Genomic DNA, 21964 nt, shown 5'->3' on the forward strand with positions numbered 1-21964 from the left:
ATGGACCGAAATGACCCTGGGTGCAGTCCACGCACCCAGGGACGGGTTGACCGCACCCGCGTTGAGTCGCGTTGACGCGGGTGCGGCACCCTGCTAGCCGAATCCCTGTGACATAGGTTGAAACCAGCAAATCTTTCCATGGCTAACCTATCCATGAATGCTAATGGAATCAGCAACATCATCAGTGGACCTTCTGGTGTTAATAGGTGTTAAAATTACAATTCCATGCATGAAAACAGTAGCATTTACCAACTGAAACATGGGTGACTCAAAAGACAACTATTCTATTTCTACCTAAAAGAAAAATTCCATCTTTATATCTACAGAGTGGATATCACAAGCTGCACTAAAATCACTACACACAGAGAAGAAGAAGAAGGCGCTGATTCCTCCCATGGCTCATCATAAACCAAGCAACATCCCCTCTCCAAAATGACATCCTCTGGAAACCTAAAGCATCCATATATGTCCAGTTTAGGACTATCATCACGAATCAGAAATAAAGAAAAGCCTTTAAATGGGATACACACAATTGAGGAAAGCTGCTACCCCAGCTTGCTAAGAAAAGAAAAATGAATCTTCATAGGGATCCTCCAATCACAACAAGCAAACACATTATCTGAACAGTTCAAACAAAGGTTCATTATCCAGAAACATACCTTAGACTGATAGGCTGCCAAATTGTTTGTTCCACTCATCGTAACTTCCAAGTTCATTCTCTGAGACAGAAGGCCTCACTTCTTGCAATGCCTTCTCAAAGTCCTACAAGTGATTACAAAGCAGCTGCTTTAGGGGTTCAAGAACAGAACTAAACCAAGCAAGGACAACACAAATATTAAACGGAAACAGATTGGGTCAAGTTATGTCAATAATTGACTCTGTGTGGCTCAGCACCTGCTCAGACAATTCATGAAGTCTGACAAGAGGCATCTGTCGAATTGCATGAATCCACACAACCCTAATCTAGGACTAAGGGCAAGGTTGTCAGCAGACCCATTTGGCCCCAGAACAAATTAGGACCGATACAGGTACAAAAAAGACAGCACAAGAAGCATGTCAGATTTAGTCAGATCCAAACTTGGTTTGGATTAGACTCCAATCATATATTTAGACAGATGCCCTTCCCATATCTGACCATACCCAAGTCCAAATGTTTCTAGAAGGAGTGAAAATGGAACTTTTTCATGGTAAATAGATAATAACAACCAGGCTAACATGTTCATGTTCATGTTCATGTTGGCCCAAGTTCAAATCTGAACCCAGCCAACACTTGGGCAGGCTGGATAGAGATTCAAGCAAAAGGAATCCAATGCGCCGACAACAGTAAAAAATTGTCAGATGCTAGAATCTTGACTCTGGTCAATGGGCAGCTAAATATTTACTGATTACCTGAAGAGTAACAGGTCTCATGTCATCCTTCTCCAATTTTGTAATATCAACACCCTCTCTCAGTGCTTCCCTAAGTGGCCCCATGGATGCATCTTTAACCAAGTTCTTCATGTCTGATCCGGAATATCCTAAGGTAAAACAAGGAAAATAAATAAATACAGAGTACTCAACAATAAAAAACAACCAGATCATGATATTTTTTGGCAGAAACTCATATGACAAAACATAGAAAGGACAACCTGGACATAGATTGCCTTATACCTTCAGTAAACCTGCAGACAGAATTGATATCTTCATCTGAGAGGCTAAACAAACCATCCTTTGCCAAAAGATTACGTATTATCCAGGCTCTTGCTTCTGCATCACCAATATTATAGTGTTGTAATACCTACTTATTTGGATGGATCAAATAACATCTAAAGGCAATGCATACCTGAGGAAGGAAGAGGTATGTAAAGGCGCTTAGTGAGACGCCTACGTGCTGCTTCATCGAGCTCCTGGGGTCTATTTGTTGCTCCTGTTTTACAGACCAACAATCAAATCAAAATGAACAAATGTGTTACTTGCACATAGACAATGCACTGCAAGAAAAGAGTCGTGTAAAGTCCTGGGAATCAATCAATACATAAAGGCCAATGAGCATATTGGCAATTTGACTATATTGAGATAGCAGGGACTTCAGCAATATGACCAGCTCCAGTGTTGTTAGAGGTGAACGCCTCAGTACCTGAAGCGTACGCCTCAGAGGCCAAGCGCAAGCTCAAGGAACCGAGGCGTTGTAGGGAGGCGTTTGCAGGTTCGAAGCACACGCTTCACATGGGTGAAGCGCATGCCTCGCATTGAGGCGCGCTTCGCTTCTAAGGCGTACGCGCTCAAACCCCTATCGCTCAAACTCCTGTCGATCAAAACCTTGTCGCCCAGCGATCAAGAACTATCGAAACCTGTCAATCAAACTCCATCGCTCAAACCCCTGGCGGCCAAAACCTATAGAATGCTACGGCCTGACGATCTTCCTTTAGGTATGGGAGTCGTCCTTCTCCGTGATTGAGGGTTTTGAGGAAGGTGGTAAAGATATCAGGTGGATATAGGGGAAGGTAAGAGGGATTTGAGAAAGATGGTTCGCAAGCAACTAGGTTTGATAAGAGTGACAGTGGTCTGGTGATGGAGGAGCAATAGTGGGCAGAGATGGTGTAGCGAGGAACTTGGGAAAAAGGGGTTTCTCTCTCTCTCTCTGGCGGGTGTCTCCGGTAATGGTGGTCCATGGAGGAAGTCTGGCGTGAGCCTCCGACAGTGGATCTCTCTCTCCAGCGAGGGACGATCTCTGGCAGAGGTCTCTCTCCGACGATGGTGGCTTCAGACCAGAGAGAGAGAGAGACGCGGGTAGACCGTTCTTTCATTTTTTTGAGCTCTCCCTCATTACTGTTAAGCTTTCCTTTGTATTGTTGGGCGACACCGCCTCGCCTGGTCGCTTTCCCAAGTGGGGTGTAAGTGGGTCGGATCCAAATCAAATATCAGATCCAACAGAAGTTACTTCCAGCAAATATAATGTAAGAACCACAAATTTTACACTAAAACTTAAGAATTATGTGGATTTGGGCCTAGGATCCGTTATTGGACCCAAAAGAAAATTTCGGATATTAGAGTATTTTAGTAATAGTATATAAATAAATATTTAAGAAATTAGATATTTCAAATCCACGGTTCGGACCCAAGTGGATCCAACCCTTGGGTCCACTGCTGTTTAAGCGACCCGGACCCAAATCAAATTTGGGTCCAGCATTTCGGGTCGTGGTTCGGACCCGGACCCGACCCACCCCTTGTTAAATTAAAAGAGGGGTTAATAAGGGGGGGGGGGGGGGGGGGGCAACCCGATATGGGTTGCCCGATAAAAAGTTTTGAGAGGGAAAACCCTCTCTCCTGAGTTATCGGGTGTTAGGGTTCAGCCGAACCCTAACACATAAGGAGATGGGAGCTGGGGGAGCACACCGCAGCCGCCGGGAGGAGGAGGAGCTCCTTCCTTTTCGAGAGGCCACCCTCCTACAAAGAGGGGACCCCGAACCTCTCTCTCTCTCTCTGTTCTATTCTCTCTTTCACTCTCTTCTCTCTCTAAACCCTCGGATCACCCCCGAGCTCGGGCCTGCTGTGTGAAGCCCTGTCAGGAGACGCAACCGACCTCCTCCCGTAGCTGCCGCAACAACTTTGCCGTAAAATGGTAGGATTTCTGTGATTTTTTTTCAGGTTCATCATGGGTTTGGTAGGGTGCGGGTTGTCTAAAACCCAAACCGAAGGATTTATATGGGGGTGCGTATAACGAAGGGAGAGGGAATGCGAATGGGATAAACTTGTGGTTGAGTTCTGTCATGGGATTCTCAAATCCCTAAACAGTTGTATCTGTTCCTTGTTATTCAAGGGTATCTCCAATTTGGGGGTCGGCTGTCGACCCCAAACCAAAATCCCCAAAATCTGCGATTTGGGGGAGGGGTTTCAGATTGTTATACAAAAAATAAAAAATAAAAATAAAATAACATAGGTAAAAATAAAGAGGGGACTGTCCGTGTTTCACAGTTTCGTAAAGAGATAACTTTAGAGGTAGCAATGGATAAACCCAAATTTGGAGGGGTTGCTTCCAGGCTTGTGATGATGCATGCTGTTTTTTTTTTAAAAAGTAATGTTGTAATACAAATTAGGCTTATGAAAATCTTGTTTAAGAGATCATATCTTTCTTATTCTGAATCATATATCATGCTTGTGTTGATTGATGCTGGCCGATTGGTACAGTTGTTGCTTTGTGATTATAAGTTTTCCATGTTAATTCTGATCACCCACTTGATATTCTTGTTATTGCTCGATGTTGATGGTTTAGTCTGGAAAGTTATGCTGAACTTAGCATAGTTTAAAATCAGCCTATGTTGATTAAATTATTATGTAAACCTATGTTAAACATAACATAATTTATGTTGACTGATGCTAATGGTTTCATCCTGTAAAATATAGCATGTTGATGCTGGCCGATTGGTACAGCTGTTGCTTTGTGATTATAAGTTTTCCATGTTAATTCTGATCACCCACTTGATATTCTTGTTATTGCTCAATGTTGATGGTTTAGTCTGGAAAGTTATGCTGAACTTAGCATAGTTTATAATCAGCCTATGTTGATTAAATTATTATGTAAACCTATGTTAAACATAACATAATTTATGTTGACTGATGCTAATGGTTTCATCCTGTAAAATATAGCATGTTTATGCTGGCCGATTGACACTATACAATTATGTAAACCCTAACTTGTCTAGGTAAATTCCGGTTAGCCTATTTTTGTCTATGTATTATGTTGGGAGATATGGTATGCTTATGATAACTCATGTTAACTATTGAAGATACTGGTAGTTACCAGGTTTGTTGGAAATTTTCATATTGAGACCCTGCATGATAATAAATTATGCTGAGCATACATAGAAGCTGTTATATATTAGATGTTGATTCAACACATAACTTGGTGTACGCTGCAATCTTTAGACATGTGCCTTGCCTAATGGGCAAGACAGAGTGAACTACCCGATACGGGTTAAGTTCCTAATGAAGGTGTGTGGTCTGGTTCAAGTATATTGGTAAGGAAATTAAATAATAACTTGTGTGCTTGACTGGTTTAAAGGCACCGGAGCACTGTGGGTGGGTTATGCAATTAAAATGACAAATGACTGAGACGGTTCTATACACCTGGGTAAGATGACTAAGGTTGAGAATCCTACTACTATGATAGTAGAAAGAAGTTGGGGAAGTGCCCCATACTTCGGGAAATTAACTAAATGAAAAGATTAACCCACTCAGTTTCAGGCTTACCTTGGAGAGGGTAAGTGGTACAAAACTCTGAGGACATGTGTTTGGTTTCGAGCGTAAAGCGACTCGTTGGTCCCAGTCCTCAGAGTCGGGGGACCCGGACTACCAATTGTGTCCTAGGCGGTAGTTCCATGTTCTTCTGCAGAAGTTAGGGATGCATCCTGTTTTGGTTTTGGCATTTGGGAGTTTCTCTCGGTCACTGGCCGCTCCCTTGGGATTTCAGTCACAGCTATTATAGAAGATTCATTCAGGACTTTTCACGGATTGCTATGCCCATGACCAAGCTCCTGAGGAAAGGAATCAAGTTCGAATGGACGGATAAGTGTGAGGAGAGTTTCCAAATCTTAAAGAAGAAGCTTACCACCGCACCAGTGTTGGCTTTACCTTCAGGTCATGGTGGTTTTGTGGTCTACTCCGACGCATCAGGTACTGGGTTGGGATGTGTTTTAATGCAAAATGGTAAGGTGATAGCTTATGCCTCTCGCCAATTAAAGATTCATGAACGAAACTACCCAACTCATGATCTCGAATTGGCAGCCGTGGTGTTCGCGTTGAAAATATGGCGACATTACCTGTATGGGGAACAATTCGAGGTATTTACTGATCACAAAAGTCTCAAGTACCTGTTTTCCCAGAAAGAGTTGAACATGCGACAACGACGATGGTTGGAGTTTATAAAGGATTACGATTTTACCATTTCCTATCACCCAGGAAAGGCAAATGTGGTAGCTGACTCTCTCAGTCGCAAAGCTGGTTGTAGTTTGTCCAGTCTATTGACAAAAGGGTGGAATTTGGTGGAGGAATTCATGGATTGGAAACCGTTTTCAGATGTCGTGGGGAGTATCAAGTTATCTAATTTATCTGTTTATCCGGAGATCCTTACAAAGATTATTGAAGGTCAGAAAGAGGATCCCCAATATGAGAAATTGAAGTCACTAGCCCAACAAGAGAAGTCACATTTCTCACTCAAGGAAGATGGCAGTATTTGGATGAAAAAGCGACTTTGGGTCCCTAGTGATCCCAAGTTGAAGGAAGAACTATTGGGTGAAGCACATAGGTCCAAATACACCATACACCCAGGAGGCACGAAAATGTTTAAAGATTTACAACGTGGGTATTGGTGGAATGGAATGAAGCGTGAGGTCGCAAGTTATGTCTCGAAGTGTTTGACTTGTCAGCAAGTCAAGGTGGAACATCAGAAGCCTGGTGGAATGATGCAGCAAATGGAGATTCCACGGTGGAAATGGGAAGAAATCACCATGGACTTCGTGGTGGGTTTGCCGAAAACACGGAAACAACATGACGCGATATGGGTCATAGTGGATCGACTGACTAAATCGGCTCATTTTCTACCCATACGAATAAATCAATCCCTCGAGAGCTTAGCAGACTTATACATCAGAGAGGTTGTTCGACTGGATGGAGTACCAGTCTCTATTATATCAGATCGAGATCCTCGATTTACTTCTCGGTTTTGGGGTCAGTTGCAACAGGCCTTGGGTACGAAACTGAAGCTGAGTACCGCTTTTCATCCCCAGACTGACGGACAATCAGAGAGGACTATCCAGACACTAGAAGATATGCTGCGAGCATGTATGCTGGATTGGAAAGGTGAGTGGGACAAGCATGTTATTTTAGCCGAATATGCTTACAATAATAGTTACCATGCGAGTATTGGCATGGCTCCTTTCGAAGCTCTGTACGGGAGACCATGTAGATCACCTGTGTATTGGGATGAAATTGGAGAACGGTCGGTAGAATCACCAATCGTGTTACAACATTACACCCAACAGATAAAGATGATAAGAGATAGACTGCTCACAGCCCAGAGTCGACAAAAGAGTTATGCAGATTAAAGGCGCAGGGAGCTCACTTTTGATGTGGGGGATCGAGTCTTTGTGAAGGTATCACCCACCAAAAGTGTGTTTCGTTTTGGTAAGAAAGGAAAATTGAGTCCCAGATATGTCGGACCTTTTGAGATTTTGGAACGGGTTGGAGAAACAGCCTATCGTATAGCCCTACCTCCTCAGTATGCTCAGATACATAATGTATTCCATGTATCTATGTTAAGAAAATATCTTCAAGATCCGTCGCATGTCATCCAATATGAGGACGTAGATATAAGGGAAGACCTAACAATGGAAGAAAAACCAGTGGAGATATTGGAACGAAGTGAGCGAGTCTTGAGATCAAAGACCATTCCTCTCGTTAAGGTGAGATGGCAACACCATGGCATCGATGAAAGCACGTGGGAACCGGAGGCTAATATGCGAGAAAAATACCCCGAGCTGTTCGAGTAAACACCGACAGGTAAATTTCGAGGACGAAATTTTTTTTTAGGAGGAAAGGATGTAAGAACCACAAATTTTACACTAAAACTTAAGAATTATGTGGATTTGGGCCTAGGATCCGTTATTGGACCCAAAAGAAAATTTCAGATATTAGAGTATTTTAGTAATAGTATATAAATAAATATTTAAGAAATTAGATATTTCAAATCCACGGTTCGGACCCAAGTGGATCCAACCCTTGGGTCCACTGCTGTTTAAGCGACCCGGACCCAAATCAAATTTGGGTCCAGCATTTCGGGTCGTGGTTCGGACCCCGACCCGACCCACCCCCTGTTAAATTAAAAGAGGGGTTAATAAGGGGGGGGGGGGGGGCAACCCGATATGGGTTGCCCGATAAAAAGTTTTGAGAGGGAAAACCCTCTCCCCTGAGTTATCGGGTGTTAGGGTTCAGCCGAACCCTAACACATAAGGAGATGGGAGCTGGGGGAGCACACCGCAGCCACCGGGAGGAGGAGGAGCTCCTTCCTTTTCGGGAGGCCACCCTCCTACAAAGAGGGGACCCCGAACCTCTCTCTCTCTCACTCTCTTCTCTCTCTAAACCCTCGGATCACCCCCGAGCTCGGGCCTGCTGTGTGAAGCCCTGTCAGGAGACGCAACCGACCTCCTCCCGTAGCTGCCGCAACAACTTCGCCGTAAAATGGTAGGATTTCTGTGATTTTTTTTCAGGTTCATCATGGGTTTGGTAGGGTGCGGGTTGTCTAAAACCCAAACCGAAGGATTTATATGGGGTGCGTATAACGAAGGGAGAGGGAATGCGAATGGGATAAACTTGTGGCTGAGTTCTGTCATGGGATTCTCAAATACCTAAACAGTTGTATCTGTTCCTTGTTATTCAAGGGTATCTCCAATTTGGGGGTCGGCTGTCGACCCCAAACCAAAATCCCCAAAATCTGCGATTTGGGGGAGGGGTTCAGATTGTTATACAAAAAAAAAATAACATAGGTAAAAATAAAGAGGGGACTGTCCGTGTTTCACAGTTTCGTAAAGAGATAACTTTAGAGGTAGCAATGGATAAACCCAAATTCGGAGGGGTTGCTTCCAGGCTTGTGATGATGCATGCTGTTTTTTTTTTAAAAAGTAATGTTGTAATACAAATTAGGCTTATGAAAATCTTGTTTAAGAGATCATATCTTTCTTATTCTGAATCATATATCATGCTTGTGTTGATTGATGCTGGCCGATTGGTACAGCTGTTGCTTTGTGATTATAAGTTTTCCATGTTAATTCTGATCACCCACTTGATATTCTTGTTATTGCTCGATGTTGATGGTTTAGTCTGGAAAGTTATGCTGAACTTAGCATAGTTTAAAATCAGCCTATGCTGATTAAATTATTATGTAAACCTATGTTAAACATAACATAATTTATGTTGACTGATGCTAATGGTTTCATCCTGTAAAATATAGCATGTTGATGCTGGCCGATTGGTACAGTTGTTGCTTTGTGATTATAAGTTTTCCATGTTAATTCTGATCACCCACTTGATATTCTTGTTATTGCTCAATGTTGATGGTTTAGTCTGGAAAGTTATGCTGAACTTAGCATAGTTTATAATCAGCCTATGTTGATTAACTTATTATGTAAACCTATGTTAAACATAACAGAATTTATGTTGACTGATGCTAATGGTTTCATCCTGTAAAATATAGCATGTTTATGCTGGCCGATTGACACTATATAATTATGTAAACCCTAACTTGTCTAGGTAAATTCCGGTTAGCCTATTTTTGTCTATGTATTATGTTGGGAGATATGGTATGCTTATGATAACTCATGTTAACTATTGAAGATACTGGTAGTTACCAGGTTTGTTGGAAATTTTCATATTGAGACCCTGCATGATAATAAATTATGCTAAGCATACATAGAAGCTGTTATATATTAGATGTTGATTCAGCACATAACTTGGTGTACGCTGCAATCTTTAGACATGTGCCTTGCCTAATGGGCAAGACAGAGTGAACTACCCGATACGGGTTAAGTGCCTAATGAAGGTGTGTGGTCTGGTTCAAGTATATTGGTAAGGAAATTAAATAATAACTTGTGTGTTTGACTGGTTTAAAGGCACCGGAGCACTGTGGGTGGGTTATGCAATTAAAATGACAAATGACTGAGACGGTTTTATACACCTGGGTAAGATGACTAAGGTTGAGAATCCTACTACTATGATAGTAGAAAGAAGTTGGGGAAGTGCCCCATACTTCGGGAAATTAACTAAATGAAAAGATTAACCCACTCAGTTTCAGGCTTACCTTGGAGAGGGTAAGTGGTACAAAACTCTGGGGATATGTGTTTGGTTTCGAGCGTAAAGCGACTCGTTGGTCCCAGTCCTCAGAGTCGGGGGACCCGGACTACCAATTGTGTCCTAGGCGGTAGTTCCATGTTCTTCTGCAGAAGTTAGGGATGCATCCTGTTTTGGTTTTGGCATTTGGGAGTTTCTCTCGGTCACTGGTCGCTCCCTTGGGATTTCAGTCACAGTTAGAATGTTCGGGTTAATAAAACAACCTTAAATAATATACCCCCGAACGTTCTCTTCTGTGATGGTTGCCTTGGCCCGTGTGTACCCGCGGGATAAGAAAAGATAAACATTAACTAGAACAATTAGGTATCACTGTGTTGGAGTCATTAAAGAGACAATTGTTTACTCTTTCATCATGCTTTATATTCGGTGCATATGAGGAAACGACAGCCTAAATTGTGTATTTATTAGTTAATTGAATTCATATTATGGATGTTATTCATGTTAGTGTAAGTTCTGCTTTAATCGCTTAATACCTTGCTTAATTGTTGTAGTTGCATAAAATGTTTTTTGTGCTTAAGTATAACTGTTACATAATCTACCTTTCTATTCAGATATATGTCTATGATTGTTGTTGCATCGAATTCCTTATGTGTTTATGTTAGACTGAAATTCAAACACGACACCCACATCACACTTGACACATGATCTACTTGTAAGAATAATTATAGTTTTCCTACTTAGACGTGGTAGTCTAATTCCTATAATTTCTATTATTTTCAGGAGAAGAGTAGTTCTATGAGCGATGCGGGATGAGGCGCTGACCCAGACTTGATCTATTTGTTCCCTGGCGGTTCTGCTTTCTTTCAGATTGAGATTTTTTGTTTTGAGATTCACAATGTGAAAACTCTGATGTGGATTTTATTATTATTGAAGTGGAAATAAATGGTGTGGTTTGCTTTTACCTTCCTGTATCGTTCTGAAATGCTTAACCCGGGAATTACTAGTTGTTTCTGCTTTTAAAAAAAAAATCCTTAAAAAAAAATTAGGTTAAATTTCGGGGCGTTACATATAATACTTAAAATATGCACATTCTACAGGTGAGTCTGTACTCGGATCTGAGTAGGAAGTGTCGATATCATATTCAAATTCGGATCTGATCTGATATTTCTTCAGAAAGACCATACTTGGATTCGATAAGGATTACATAAACCAAACTAGATAAAATAATATTTTTTACATTGAAATTTGTGGATGAAACTCGGGATGGATCCGATTTTGGTATAAAATTTCATAAACCATATTGGACTTCATGAGTCTGACCCGAATAGTTAATTGGACTCCTTTCTTTGTTACCAATCGTTGACCCAATCAAATTCACTACGGGTCTAAATCGGGTCATACCCAACCCATAGCATGGTCAAAATAGTAAGAATCAGCTAATTGACTATTGAATTATGATTTTTCAAAGTAAAATACGATTTTATAAGGGTTGAAACTTTGTTACATTATAAGATGTTGCTTTAGCCCTTGTAAAAACTTACATACATAATGGAATAACAAGATCCAAACACTGATTTCTATCATGGTCTAGCTTTGTACAATAGTTGAGGAATTAACTTATTTTGTATTAATTGTGCATTTGAACTCTATTATTACAACAAAAATTTTGCGCATAGAAGGTATTTCTAGAACAGGTCGATTTGAAGATGGCTCCACATGTATTCAATATGATTTCATGATTGTAGATATAACTTGTTTTATCTTGCACTATGAGTCTAACCTATGTCACATGGGTGCGGGTGCGGGTGCGGGTGCGGGTGCGGCACAATTTTAAACTTTTTGGACACGGGGACTCGGCAAAATATATATATATATATATATATATATATATATAATTTTATTTTATTTTTAAAATGCCACAGCACAGTCTGTGTGTGCACAGTCACAAACTGTGACTGTGCACAGTCACAGACTGTGCACTGTGCACACTGCACAGACTGTGCACAGTCTGTGACTGCAGCACAGTCAAAGTCTGTGACTGCAGCATTGTCACTCTTTTTATATATATATATATATATTTTTTTTTGAATAAAAAATAGAAAAAATTGGTTTTTTAGGGACATTTTTGGACTGGGTCAAAGTTGACCGAGTCCAAAATGTGGACGGACTCGGCCTGGACTCGTTGACCGAGTCCGACTCGGCGTTGACCGAGTCCGGGCCGAGTCTGAAGCCGCACCCGAGTCCGCACCCGTGTCGGGGCGTGTCGACTCGGGTGCGGCACCTCCTTAGCTGAGTCTGTGTGACATAGAGTCTAACTTAATTGTGGTTTACATGTGCATGCATATAAGAAAATGAATAATACGAGTTAATTATAGGAAAGTAGTATTTATTGTATACTGTCGTTTATTAGTAGTTCTTATTTAAAATTTTCATTATTTTATTAATATTATATATTTTATTATTTTGATCATGAAGCTTACGCTTCAACGCCTCGCTTCGCCTTATCGCATTTAACAGCCTTGACCAGCTCAAACTACTTGCACAAACAACACTATTCAATGACAGTTCACTTAAACTAAGTTGGCACATTGGTAGGCCAGATTCTCGACTAGTTCAAGACAGGCTTCAAGGAGTCCTCAAAAGAAACTTACTTAGCATGAAAAGACATACTTATAATGATACTCCAAACACAAGTAGCGGAGAAATAACAAAGAAATAAAAAATTAAGTCCAACAAGATATATGTATTGGTCACTATACACATCCCAAGTGTATCGGAACATATACTTGTAAGCTAGTGTATGTGTGTGTGTGTGTGTATATATATATATATATAGAGAGAGAGAGAGAGACAGTAGCTGCCAACGATTGCCAATGCACCAGCGTCGTCCATCGCGGGTGATGGATGACGTTGGTGCACCCCGTGCGTGAGTTATATAACGCTTTGGCGGCGGGCGCTATCTGCCGCTAAAGACCCAATCAGCAGGAAAAAAAATTGCACACCATCCATAGCTATTGTGTTGGCCACGGTTGGCGGGAGCAGCATTGGCAGCTACTCTCTCTCTCTCTCTCTCTCTCTCTCTCTCTCTCTCTCTCTCTCTCTCTCTCTCTCTCTCTATATATATATATATATATATATATATATATATATGTGTGTGTGTGTGTGTATGTATATATATATATGTATGTGTGTGTGTCATAGTCACAAATATCGGTATCAGCTATTGCTAGTGATATTATAGGTTTGATGATAAATCTCAGGGCTTAAAAAATATAAACAAATAACAAAAATAAGTAAGAAAATATCATGTTTAAACAAAAAATACATATCTAATAAAATAAGTAAAATGTAAAAGAATGAAGAAAAAACATATTTAAGATGTAAAAATAATTGATAATATCATGATATTATCAAATTGGAGATATTTTCAAAATATCACAATATTTTACCTATATTATCGTTTGCTGAAATTACAGTGATAATATCGTGATATGAAAATATTGCCAATATCTATGACAATGAAATATATATAGGGTTGGTCGCAGTTCATTGTTGTGCCTACACACTAGGCCATAGTGATAAATCTGAGAAAATATCACGAGAAATTACCCGAAAGTTAAAAACGGTAATTTCTTGTGAATTTTTTGTCAAAAACACAAATATCATGCTTTAAATGTGATATGTATGTTTTTATCAGCTATTTATCATTAAAAACCATGTGGTTTTTTAGTTTTAAATATTTTTATTTATATCTCCTTATAAAAATTAGTTTTCATATTTTTATTTAATTTTTATTGTCGATATTTTGTCAAAAAATACAAGAATTTCAATAAAAATTCAAATTCTTGTGATTTTTTGCTGCTGATATTTCATCGTTTTTAACTTTTGTCACTATGCACTAGGCTACTCTTTTTCGTGCTATATATATATATATATATATATATATATATAGGTCGTTCTACGCATCCCACATGTATTGGATATGATTGTAGACATACAAACATATATAGATATGTGTGCACATATAGGGAAGGCGGACCATCCAACCCAAGGAAGGTCCAAAATCTACAACCAATGTCAATTGGACGGCTTCCCTTCTCTAATGCGTGAGCATCTCATCGATCGGATCTCATATATTTGTTCTTTATAATTTATTTAGTAAGAAATATGCTTTACACGAAGACTTTACAACATATAGGCATGTTTTTCGAAACGTGAAAAATCAGCTCACAAGTCACAATGCATTTAAAACTTTACAATACAAAGTATTGTAGAACATTGATTTTTAGTGCTTTCAAAAACACATCTAAACATCAAAAATTCATCAACCAAAACATGACACTCACTAAATGAATGATAAAAATCCAATATGTAAAGTCCGATCGATGAAAAACTCAATTGTTAGAGAAGGAACGCCATCAATTATCATCGGTTGTAGATTTTGGACCTTCCTTTGGTTGGATGGCCCCCCTTTCCTATATATATATATATATATATATATATGTCACATATATCGGCGATATTTTCAAAATATCGTGATATTGTCGTTGTAATTTTGGCAAACGATAATATAGGTAAAATTCCATCTAAAAGAATTTAATCACCTTAAATTCCAAGATCGACACTAACAAACTAGGGTACAAGATACAATGGAAACCTAAATATAGATATATTCTCCTACCCATTGCAGGAAGAGCTACAAATGATCCACTAGAATATAAGAACAACAAAAAAGAAAAAGGTTAAAAAGTAACGATGTAGCATGTAAGGTTGCAAACTGGTCAGATATGGGTTGGTTGAGATTTGACCCAATATCTATGTCACACGGACTCGGCTAAGGAGGTGCCGCACCCGAGTCGACACGCCCCGACACGAGTGCGGACTCGGGTGCGGCTTCGGACTCGGCCCGAACTCGATCAACGCCGAGTCGGACTCGGTCAATGAGTCGAGGCCGAGTTCGTCCACATTTTGGACTCAGACAACTTTGATCGAGTCCAAAAATGTCCATTTTGATTTTTAAATTACGTTTTGGATCCAGGTTGGGTCGGGTCCGAACCCGACCCGACCTAGATCCAAATTTCTTTTGCAGTCGAACCCTAAAAGGGGTTTATCGACAGGGAGGGGGGAGGGGGGGGCTTACCCTCTCGATTTTGCCTTTCCCCCTTAGCCCCTGCAGCTTTCTCCTACACCCACGCCGGCAATCCAGACTCCGGCGACGGTACGCACAGGCAGCCACCGTCTCCCCCTCCATCAACACTCAACAGGTATGTCGATCGACCCTCATGCACCCTCTGCTTGCAGCCTCCCTCCTTGCACCCTCTGCTCGCAGAAGAGGGGCTCGGCCCGTCTCTGTGCCTCCTATTCATAAAGAAGGGGCTTGGCCCCTCCGCGTTTCACTTATGTCAGGCAAACCCCCCCCTGTACCCTCTGCTCGCAGAAGAGGGGCTCCCCCCCCCCTCCCTGCACCCTTTGCTCGCAGAAGAGGGGCTTGGCCCCTCCCTGTGCCTCTGATTCATAGAGGAGGGGCTCAGCCCCTCCTCGTTTCCCTTTTATCACAGGGGTAAGAAGTAGGAGTGGGGGAAGGAGGGGCTCGACTGACAGGCCGAGCCTTGCCACGCCGGATAGAAGGGAAACGAGGTGTCGAGCCCCTCTTCTGTGAATCGAAGGCAAAGGGAGGGGTTGAGCCCCTCTTCTGCGAGCAGAGGGTGCCAGGACCCCCCCCCCAACCCCCCCTCCCTGCACCTTCTGCTCGCAGAAGAGGGGCTCGACCCCTCCCTTTGCCTTCGATTCACAGAAGAGGGGCTCGGCCCCTCGTTTCCCTTCTATCCGGCGTAGCAAGGCTCGGCCTGTCAGCCGAGCCCCCTCCTTCCCCCACTCCTTCTTACCCCTGCCGAACAAAAGGAAAATGAGGAGAGGCTCGGCCCCTCATCTTTTCCCCTGCTGCCTTTGGCTTTTTGGCAAGGGCGAAGCCCCTGGCACGGATAAGGTTCAGCATGGGCTTGCCCTGCCTCTTCTTTTTGCGTTAGATAGTGGGTAGGCCCCCTATCTCGAACCTGGTTTGCAGAGGAGGGCATGGTTTGAACCTGATTTGCACAAAGGGAACGAACATGGAGCTCCTATTACTATTATTTTGAAGTGTTTATTAACTTTATTTTATTTACTTATTTTCTTTTCAGTTTTCACTTTTGAGATCTAATGACGAGTTCTAGCGGTAGTGTCAATACATTTGGTTCAAGTTCTAACCCTGAATTAGAAGTTTCTCAACCACTTTGGAGGCTTGTGACAAAAGAGGTAAAAGCTACTAGTGGTGGTGGTGGGAATGTGCAGTTTCATTGTAATCTATGTAAGACTGTTTTCACAGGTTCTTATACCCGTGTGAAAGAACATCTTTTGCATATTCGTGGTCAAGGAATTAGGGCATGTTCTGGAGTTGACAAAGACATGTTAAAGCAATTAAAAAAAGAACAAGAGGAAGTTGAAAAGAAGAAAATTGCATAGATAAGAAGTGATTCGATTAATTTGTCTTTTCCTACTGCTAGTGATATATAAGAAGAGCTTTTAAAGAAAAGAAAGATGGAAAGCAATAAAACAATACAAACGTCATTCAAAAACATGGCAAGAGCAGAAATTGATAAAAGATTGGTCAATTCTTTTACTCAAGCTCAATTCCTTTTAATGTAGCTAAAAGTCCATACTGGAAAGATATGATTACATCTTTGGCTAATTGCAATTTGAGTGGTTATGTGTCTCCTAGTTCAGAAAAACTAAGAACAGTCATTCTTGCAGAGGAAAAAAATAGAATTGAAGACTTGTTAGAGACCCAAAAATTTGCATGGAAACGACATGGAGTGTCCATTGTTTCTGATGGATGGATTGATATACAAAGGCGACCACTGATAAACTTCATTGCTTACTCACTTAATGGGCCAATTTTTTTGAAGACTGTTGATGCATCCGGAGAGTATAAAGATGTTGAATATTTAAAGAGATTATTTGTCGAAGTGATAAAAGTGGGTGAAGAAAGTGTGGTGCAAATCATTACTGACAATGCTCCAGTTTGCAGTCGTGCAGGAATGAATTTGGCAAGTGAAGATACATATTCACATATTTTTTGGACTCCTTGTGCAGCACACAGTTTAAATTTGGCATTTAAGAGTATATGCAATCTATGAAAAGATGATACAGATGCACATGAAATGTGCTTATGGATTGAGGAAATAGAGCATGATGTTCGAAATATTAGAAATTTTGTTGTAAACCATCATAATGTCCTTTCTATATTTAATAGGCATTCTGATCTCAAGTTACTGAAAGTTGCTGAAACTCGTTTTGCTTCTCTTATTGTTATGATAAAAAGAATTAAGCAACTCAAAAATGCATTGATGATGATGGTGGCTGATCAAGATTGAGATTTTTATCGTACTGAACATGATGTCAAGGCTCAAGCTATCAAAAAATGCATCTGTGATGATTTTTGGTGGGATAAAATTACATATTTTATTGAATTTAAAGAGCCTATTTGGGAAATGTTTGGAGAAGTTGACAGAGATGTACCCATGCTTCATAGAATTTATGAAATGTGGGACAATATGATTAAAAAAGTTCAAAGTATCATTTTTAAACATGAGAAGAAAGATATTGCACTTGATGATTCAGAATTTTACAATCATGTACATTCAGTTTTAGTGAGAAGATGGGATAAAAGCAATACACGTTTGCATTGCATGGCACACTCTCTCAATCCAAAATACTATGCAAAAAATGGTTGACAACAGGTGTTGGTCGTGTTTCTCCAAATGAAGATCCTGAGATATCAAGAAATAGAATGATATATTTGGGAAGACTTTTTAATGATCCTCACATGTTTAAGGTTGTAAATAGTGAGTTTGGCAAGTTTTCTACTGGGAGATTTGATTCTTTAGCAGCACTTGTGGCAAGAGACGAGAAAGATCCCCTTAATTGGTGGGCAACATATGGATCAGAGACACCAAATCTGCAACGTCTTGCAATGAAGTTGTTATCCCAACCTGCTACATCATCTTGTTGTGAAAGAAATTGGAGTACATATGCTCAAATTCAAAACATTAAAAGAAACAAACTCACTAGTAAAAGAGCAGAGGATGTGGTTTATGTTCACTTAAATCTACGATTAATTTCTCGCCGCACCAAAGAAGAGTATAGGTACTTTTTTTTCTTTGTATTCAAAGTTTGTATTTAAATATTTGTATTCAAAGTTAAGTTAGATACTAATATAGTCATTTTTTGATGAAGTTGTGGACCATCCAAAAATTGGGATGTAAATCCAGAAGATTTTGACTTGGAGGGAGAACATAATTTACATACTCTCAACATGCACTACCTCGATCCTGTTCTTCCCTCTAATTGAGACGATAAGCCAGATTTATGATAAGTTTTGTTGTTTATCACACTCGCAAACTTCTTTATGTGTTATATTTTGGTAAGTTTGTGTTGTTAAGAATTGCTTTTTTATTTTTGCTTTAAAATTTACAATCTTTATGTGTTAATTTATTGTTATATATATTTAAAATATATATATTTATAATATATATTTTTTAATATATATATAGCCGAGTCCCCGTGTCCAAATTTTTTGGAATTGCGCCGCACCCGCACCCATGTGACATAGCCCAATATTGAATCCCTTTCTTGAAGTGTGGGTCTGGTTCTAGATCCAGATCCTATCAGATCTGACAATGGTGTTTTACATCCGGTTGAGATATGAACCTCCATGGCATGGGGTCTGATGAAAACCAACAAAATCCACTGATTTTCAGGTGAAAAAAAAAAGATGAATAGGTCGGATTAAATCTGATCCATACCTGCATATATACTATCAGGGTCTGACAATCTGGGTCAGGTTCAGCTCGGAGCCAGGTCAGAATTGCAACCCATTTGTGCCCCTATAACTGTGGGTGCAAATCGGTTGGATCTGTATTCAGTTATGAACCAACTGAAGACATTTCGGGGTGATACCATCTATAAAAATAGTACATGTTTTATAAAAGTTTTGCAATTGAAACAAATAATGATGGGTTTAGTCAGATCCAGGTCAGAATTGATAAATGAATACGTTCAGAACCAGGTCTGGCCACCCCATTTTATCTATTTCACACGGACTTGACCTGCTTTCTGTGGACCCAATATCAGCTGGGGTTAGATCATATCCAAATCCAGAATCTACCATCTGTTCCAAGTCTGGTCCAAATACAGAGCTGGAACCATGACTGAAAGTTGGATCCAGTGCCAGATCAATCCTGAGCTGACCCATATCCAACCCATTTACCATCCTATCTGTAACTATGGAAGTTTGCTCCACGCAATTTGTCACACTAAAAACAAAGTGACTATCAGTAATTTCTTTGTAAGGCAACTTCTCGAGTGAATGTAAAAAATAATTGTTATTACCAACAAGTTCTTGGCAAGGTGCCGGCAACTTTTAAAAAGAAAGATTTGGCCAATAAGGGGGGTCAGAAGAAAAAGATCACTGGTGTTTCTTGATAATATAAAAAGTTAAAACATTAAAAATATATCATACTTAAATTGGGAATTCACAAAGAAATTATGATATGTTGAAATCACTGAATTTCCAACAAATAGCAATGGGATAATTTTGACATATTTTGAAAAATCTCCTGATAATATTGCTCTATCTTAAAACAATCAGAGATACTTGTGCCAGATATATTCAAAGTTTGACTGCCAGTGCCAACTAATATATTATGCATGAAATGGAGGATGGTCCAGACTCCAGGCAAATGTCAGGAACATGACTCAACCTCAAAGATTATTTGATGTATGACAGATAAAAGTTCAAACTAGTCAGTTACCTATAAGCAAAATTTGTTCGCTTCCACTGTCAAAACCTTCCATCTCAATCAAAAACTGTGTTTTAAGCCTTCTGCTAGATTCATGCTCTCCTTCAGATTTTCGCTGAATAACAAAAGAGACACTCGGTACATGATCAACCTCATTGTTGACACAATACTGTTCAGGATGCAGCAAAACATACTTGGGAAAGGAGTGAGTCAATTTCATCCACAAAAATAACAGCAGGTTGGCGACAGCTTGCAACTGCAAATAAAGCCCTCACAAGCTTTTCACCTTCACCGATCTATAGAAATTATAAATTATAATTAACTTAAAAGAAAAGGAAAAAACAAATATACTAATGAAAATAGTGAATAAAATTCAGCCACATCACCAACAGTCAGCATTATAGAAGGAAAAAGAAAAACAAAAAAATGGTCATGGTCATTTTTCTTTGAGCATACAACTGGAGGATCTTTCTTTTCCATGTGTTTCCTTCAACGTGTGAACTTTGTGACTGTACGAAAACTGTCTTTGTTTTCCATAACAAAAAAATAAAGACAGATGCTCTATAAGAGAGCAGACCATTGTATTTTCAGTATTGTTCCCTTCAAATTCACTTAATGGGTTTCTGGAGTTATTTGGACATTGAGGTGTCTAGGTGTGCAAATGAGACAAGGTTCCTATGCTCATATATCGCATTGACAAGAAGGCGCATCCACCACAAAAGTTCAAACATGCTTACGCATACGCTGGGCCCTAATCCACTGGGATGACTCCAGGCTGCAATGGAAACATGAAAACCATATTATACACAGGGATGTAACAGTATGGATATGAGCTGGATGTGGCAAATACCAGATCCGACTAATCAGATGTTGGCTAAAAGGATTCAGATTCAGACGGTGAAAAGTTCATACCAAATCCAATTTTGTACATGTAACCAGATTCAGACATTAGGGGATTCAGTAGATAAAAATCAAAATCATTTCCACATCCGATTATAATCGGATATGGTATTAGTTTACCAAATCCGACTTAACGGAGTTGGATTTGGTCGGATATCGGATAAAATCCGATCCATTGGCATCCCTATGTATATGCATTTTTGCACGCATGTGTTTACATGTGTGTGAGTGTGTGCATGGGCGCATGTGTTTGCAGTGTGGAAAAATCATGATATTTCCAAAATATCACAAAAAATATATTTTTTCATGAAAAGTTAAAAATATCAATAAATCATAACATAATGAAAATACTGCAATTTTATCTTTGAAAAAAGTATATTGCATAAAAATGTGATATGTTCATTTTCATCAAACATTTCTCAAGAAAAAAACTAAAGTTTGATTTTCTTTTTAGAATTTTATTTTCTGACAAAATTTTCCCATAGAAACCCAAGAAACTGAAAATATTCAAAATCTCCCAATAAAGTGGCTGATAAACTTGTTAAATTATATACCTAATCATTCAAATGTAATATATATATTTTATATATATATAAGGTAATACATATACATATATTAATATATATGTATATGTATCTACTTATTATATATATAAAATATATATTTCTGTTTTGTCTAGCCGTAGGGGTAGAATAGTCTTTTCCTCTATTTTACGCACATTCATTTTATGAATGTGATTGTAATTTGTTTTTTATTTTTATTTTTCTTTCTTTTTATTTTTCTTTTTGTAAAGTACCAAAAGGTACCTTGGGGGGCCCACTAGCATAGACGTTGGGCCCTCTCCAACGGTCACATTTGTGACCGTTGGAGGGGCTCCAACATCTATGAGTGGAGCCCCTCCAAGGCTCCTCTTGTTTTGTTATAAATAGGGGTTTCACCCCCTTGTATTTTTCATGGCTTTGAGTCAAAGCCCAAGTTCTCAATAAATCGATTCCATTGTTTTTATGCCTTTGTGCATTTGTGAGTTATTTGTGGGTTGTGCTTTTTGTGCACAAGTGTTCTAAAGTGTTCTTATTGTGCTTTCGTGGTGGGTTTAATATCAAGAATATTAAGGTCTTGATATTAGTATCTTATTGAAGATACTTTCACATGGTATCAAAGCCTCGTTGGAAGAAAGAGGATCGTGCATCTCGTCTCTTGTGAAGCACCTCGAAAAACGTGCCCTCAAGCTAGTGAAGTTTTTGAGTGAAGCATTTACTTCGGGCAATATTTTAGAAGCAACTTTTGTCAAGAAAAGGTTGAAAATCCGTTAAGGTACGCATTATTTTCCATCTTCTCTTCTCTCTAATGGGTGAAAAAGACTCCCATTTCTCCCTTGGGTTTAAACTTAGTGGTTCGAACTACCATGT

General features: G+C 39.6%; 1 protein-coding gene across 1 annotated transcript in view; it reads right to left on the minus strand.

Moving 5' to 3' along the window:
* Positions 1-208: 208 nt before the first annotated feature.
* Positions 209-21964, minus strand: part of LOC149840565 (P-loop containing nucleoside triphosphate hydrolases superfamily protein) — a 34157-nt gene continuing 12401 nt past the window's right edge. The window contains exons 8-14 of the mRNA XM_090005094.1: positions 19850-19951; positions 19668-19770; positions 1823-1906; positions 1651-1746; positions 1390-1517; positions 660-762; positions 209-450 (exon numbers count right to left, since the gene is read on the minus strand). Coding sequence (XP_089861220.1) covers positions 661-762; positions 1390-1517; positions 1651-1746; positions 1823-1906; positions 19668-19770; positions 19850-19951 — 615 coding nt within the window. The 3' untranslated portion in view covers positions 209-450; position 660. The remainder of the gene's footprint in view (positions 451-659; positions 763-1389; positions 1518-1650; positions 1747-1822; positions 1907-19667; positions 19771-19849; positions 19952-21964) is intronic.

This window comes from Nuphar pumila, chromosome 4 (assembly GCF_984573655.1).
Source record: "Nuphar pumila chromosome 4, dmNupPumi1.hap1.1, whole genome shotgun sequence".
NCBI lineage: Eukaryota > Viridiplantae > Streptophyta > Magnoliopsida > Nymphaeales > Nymphaeaceae > Nuphar > Nuphar pumila.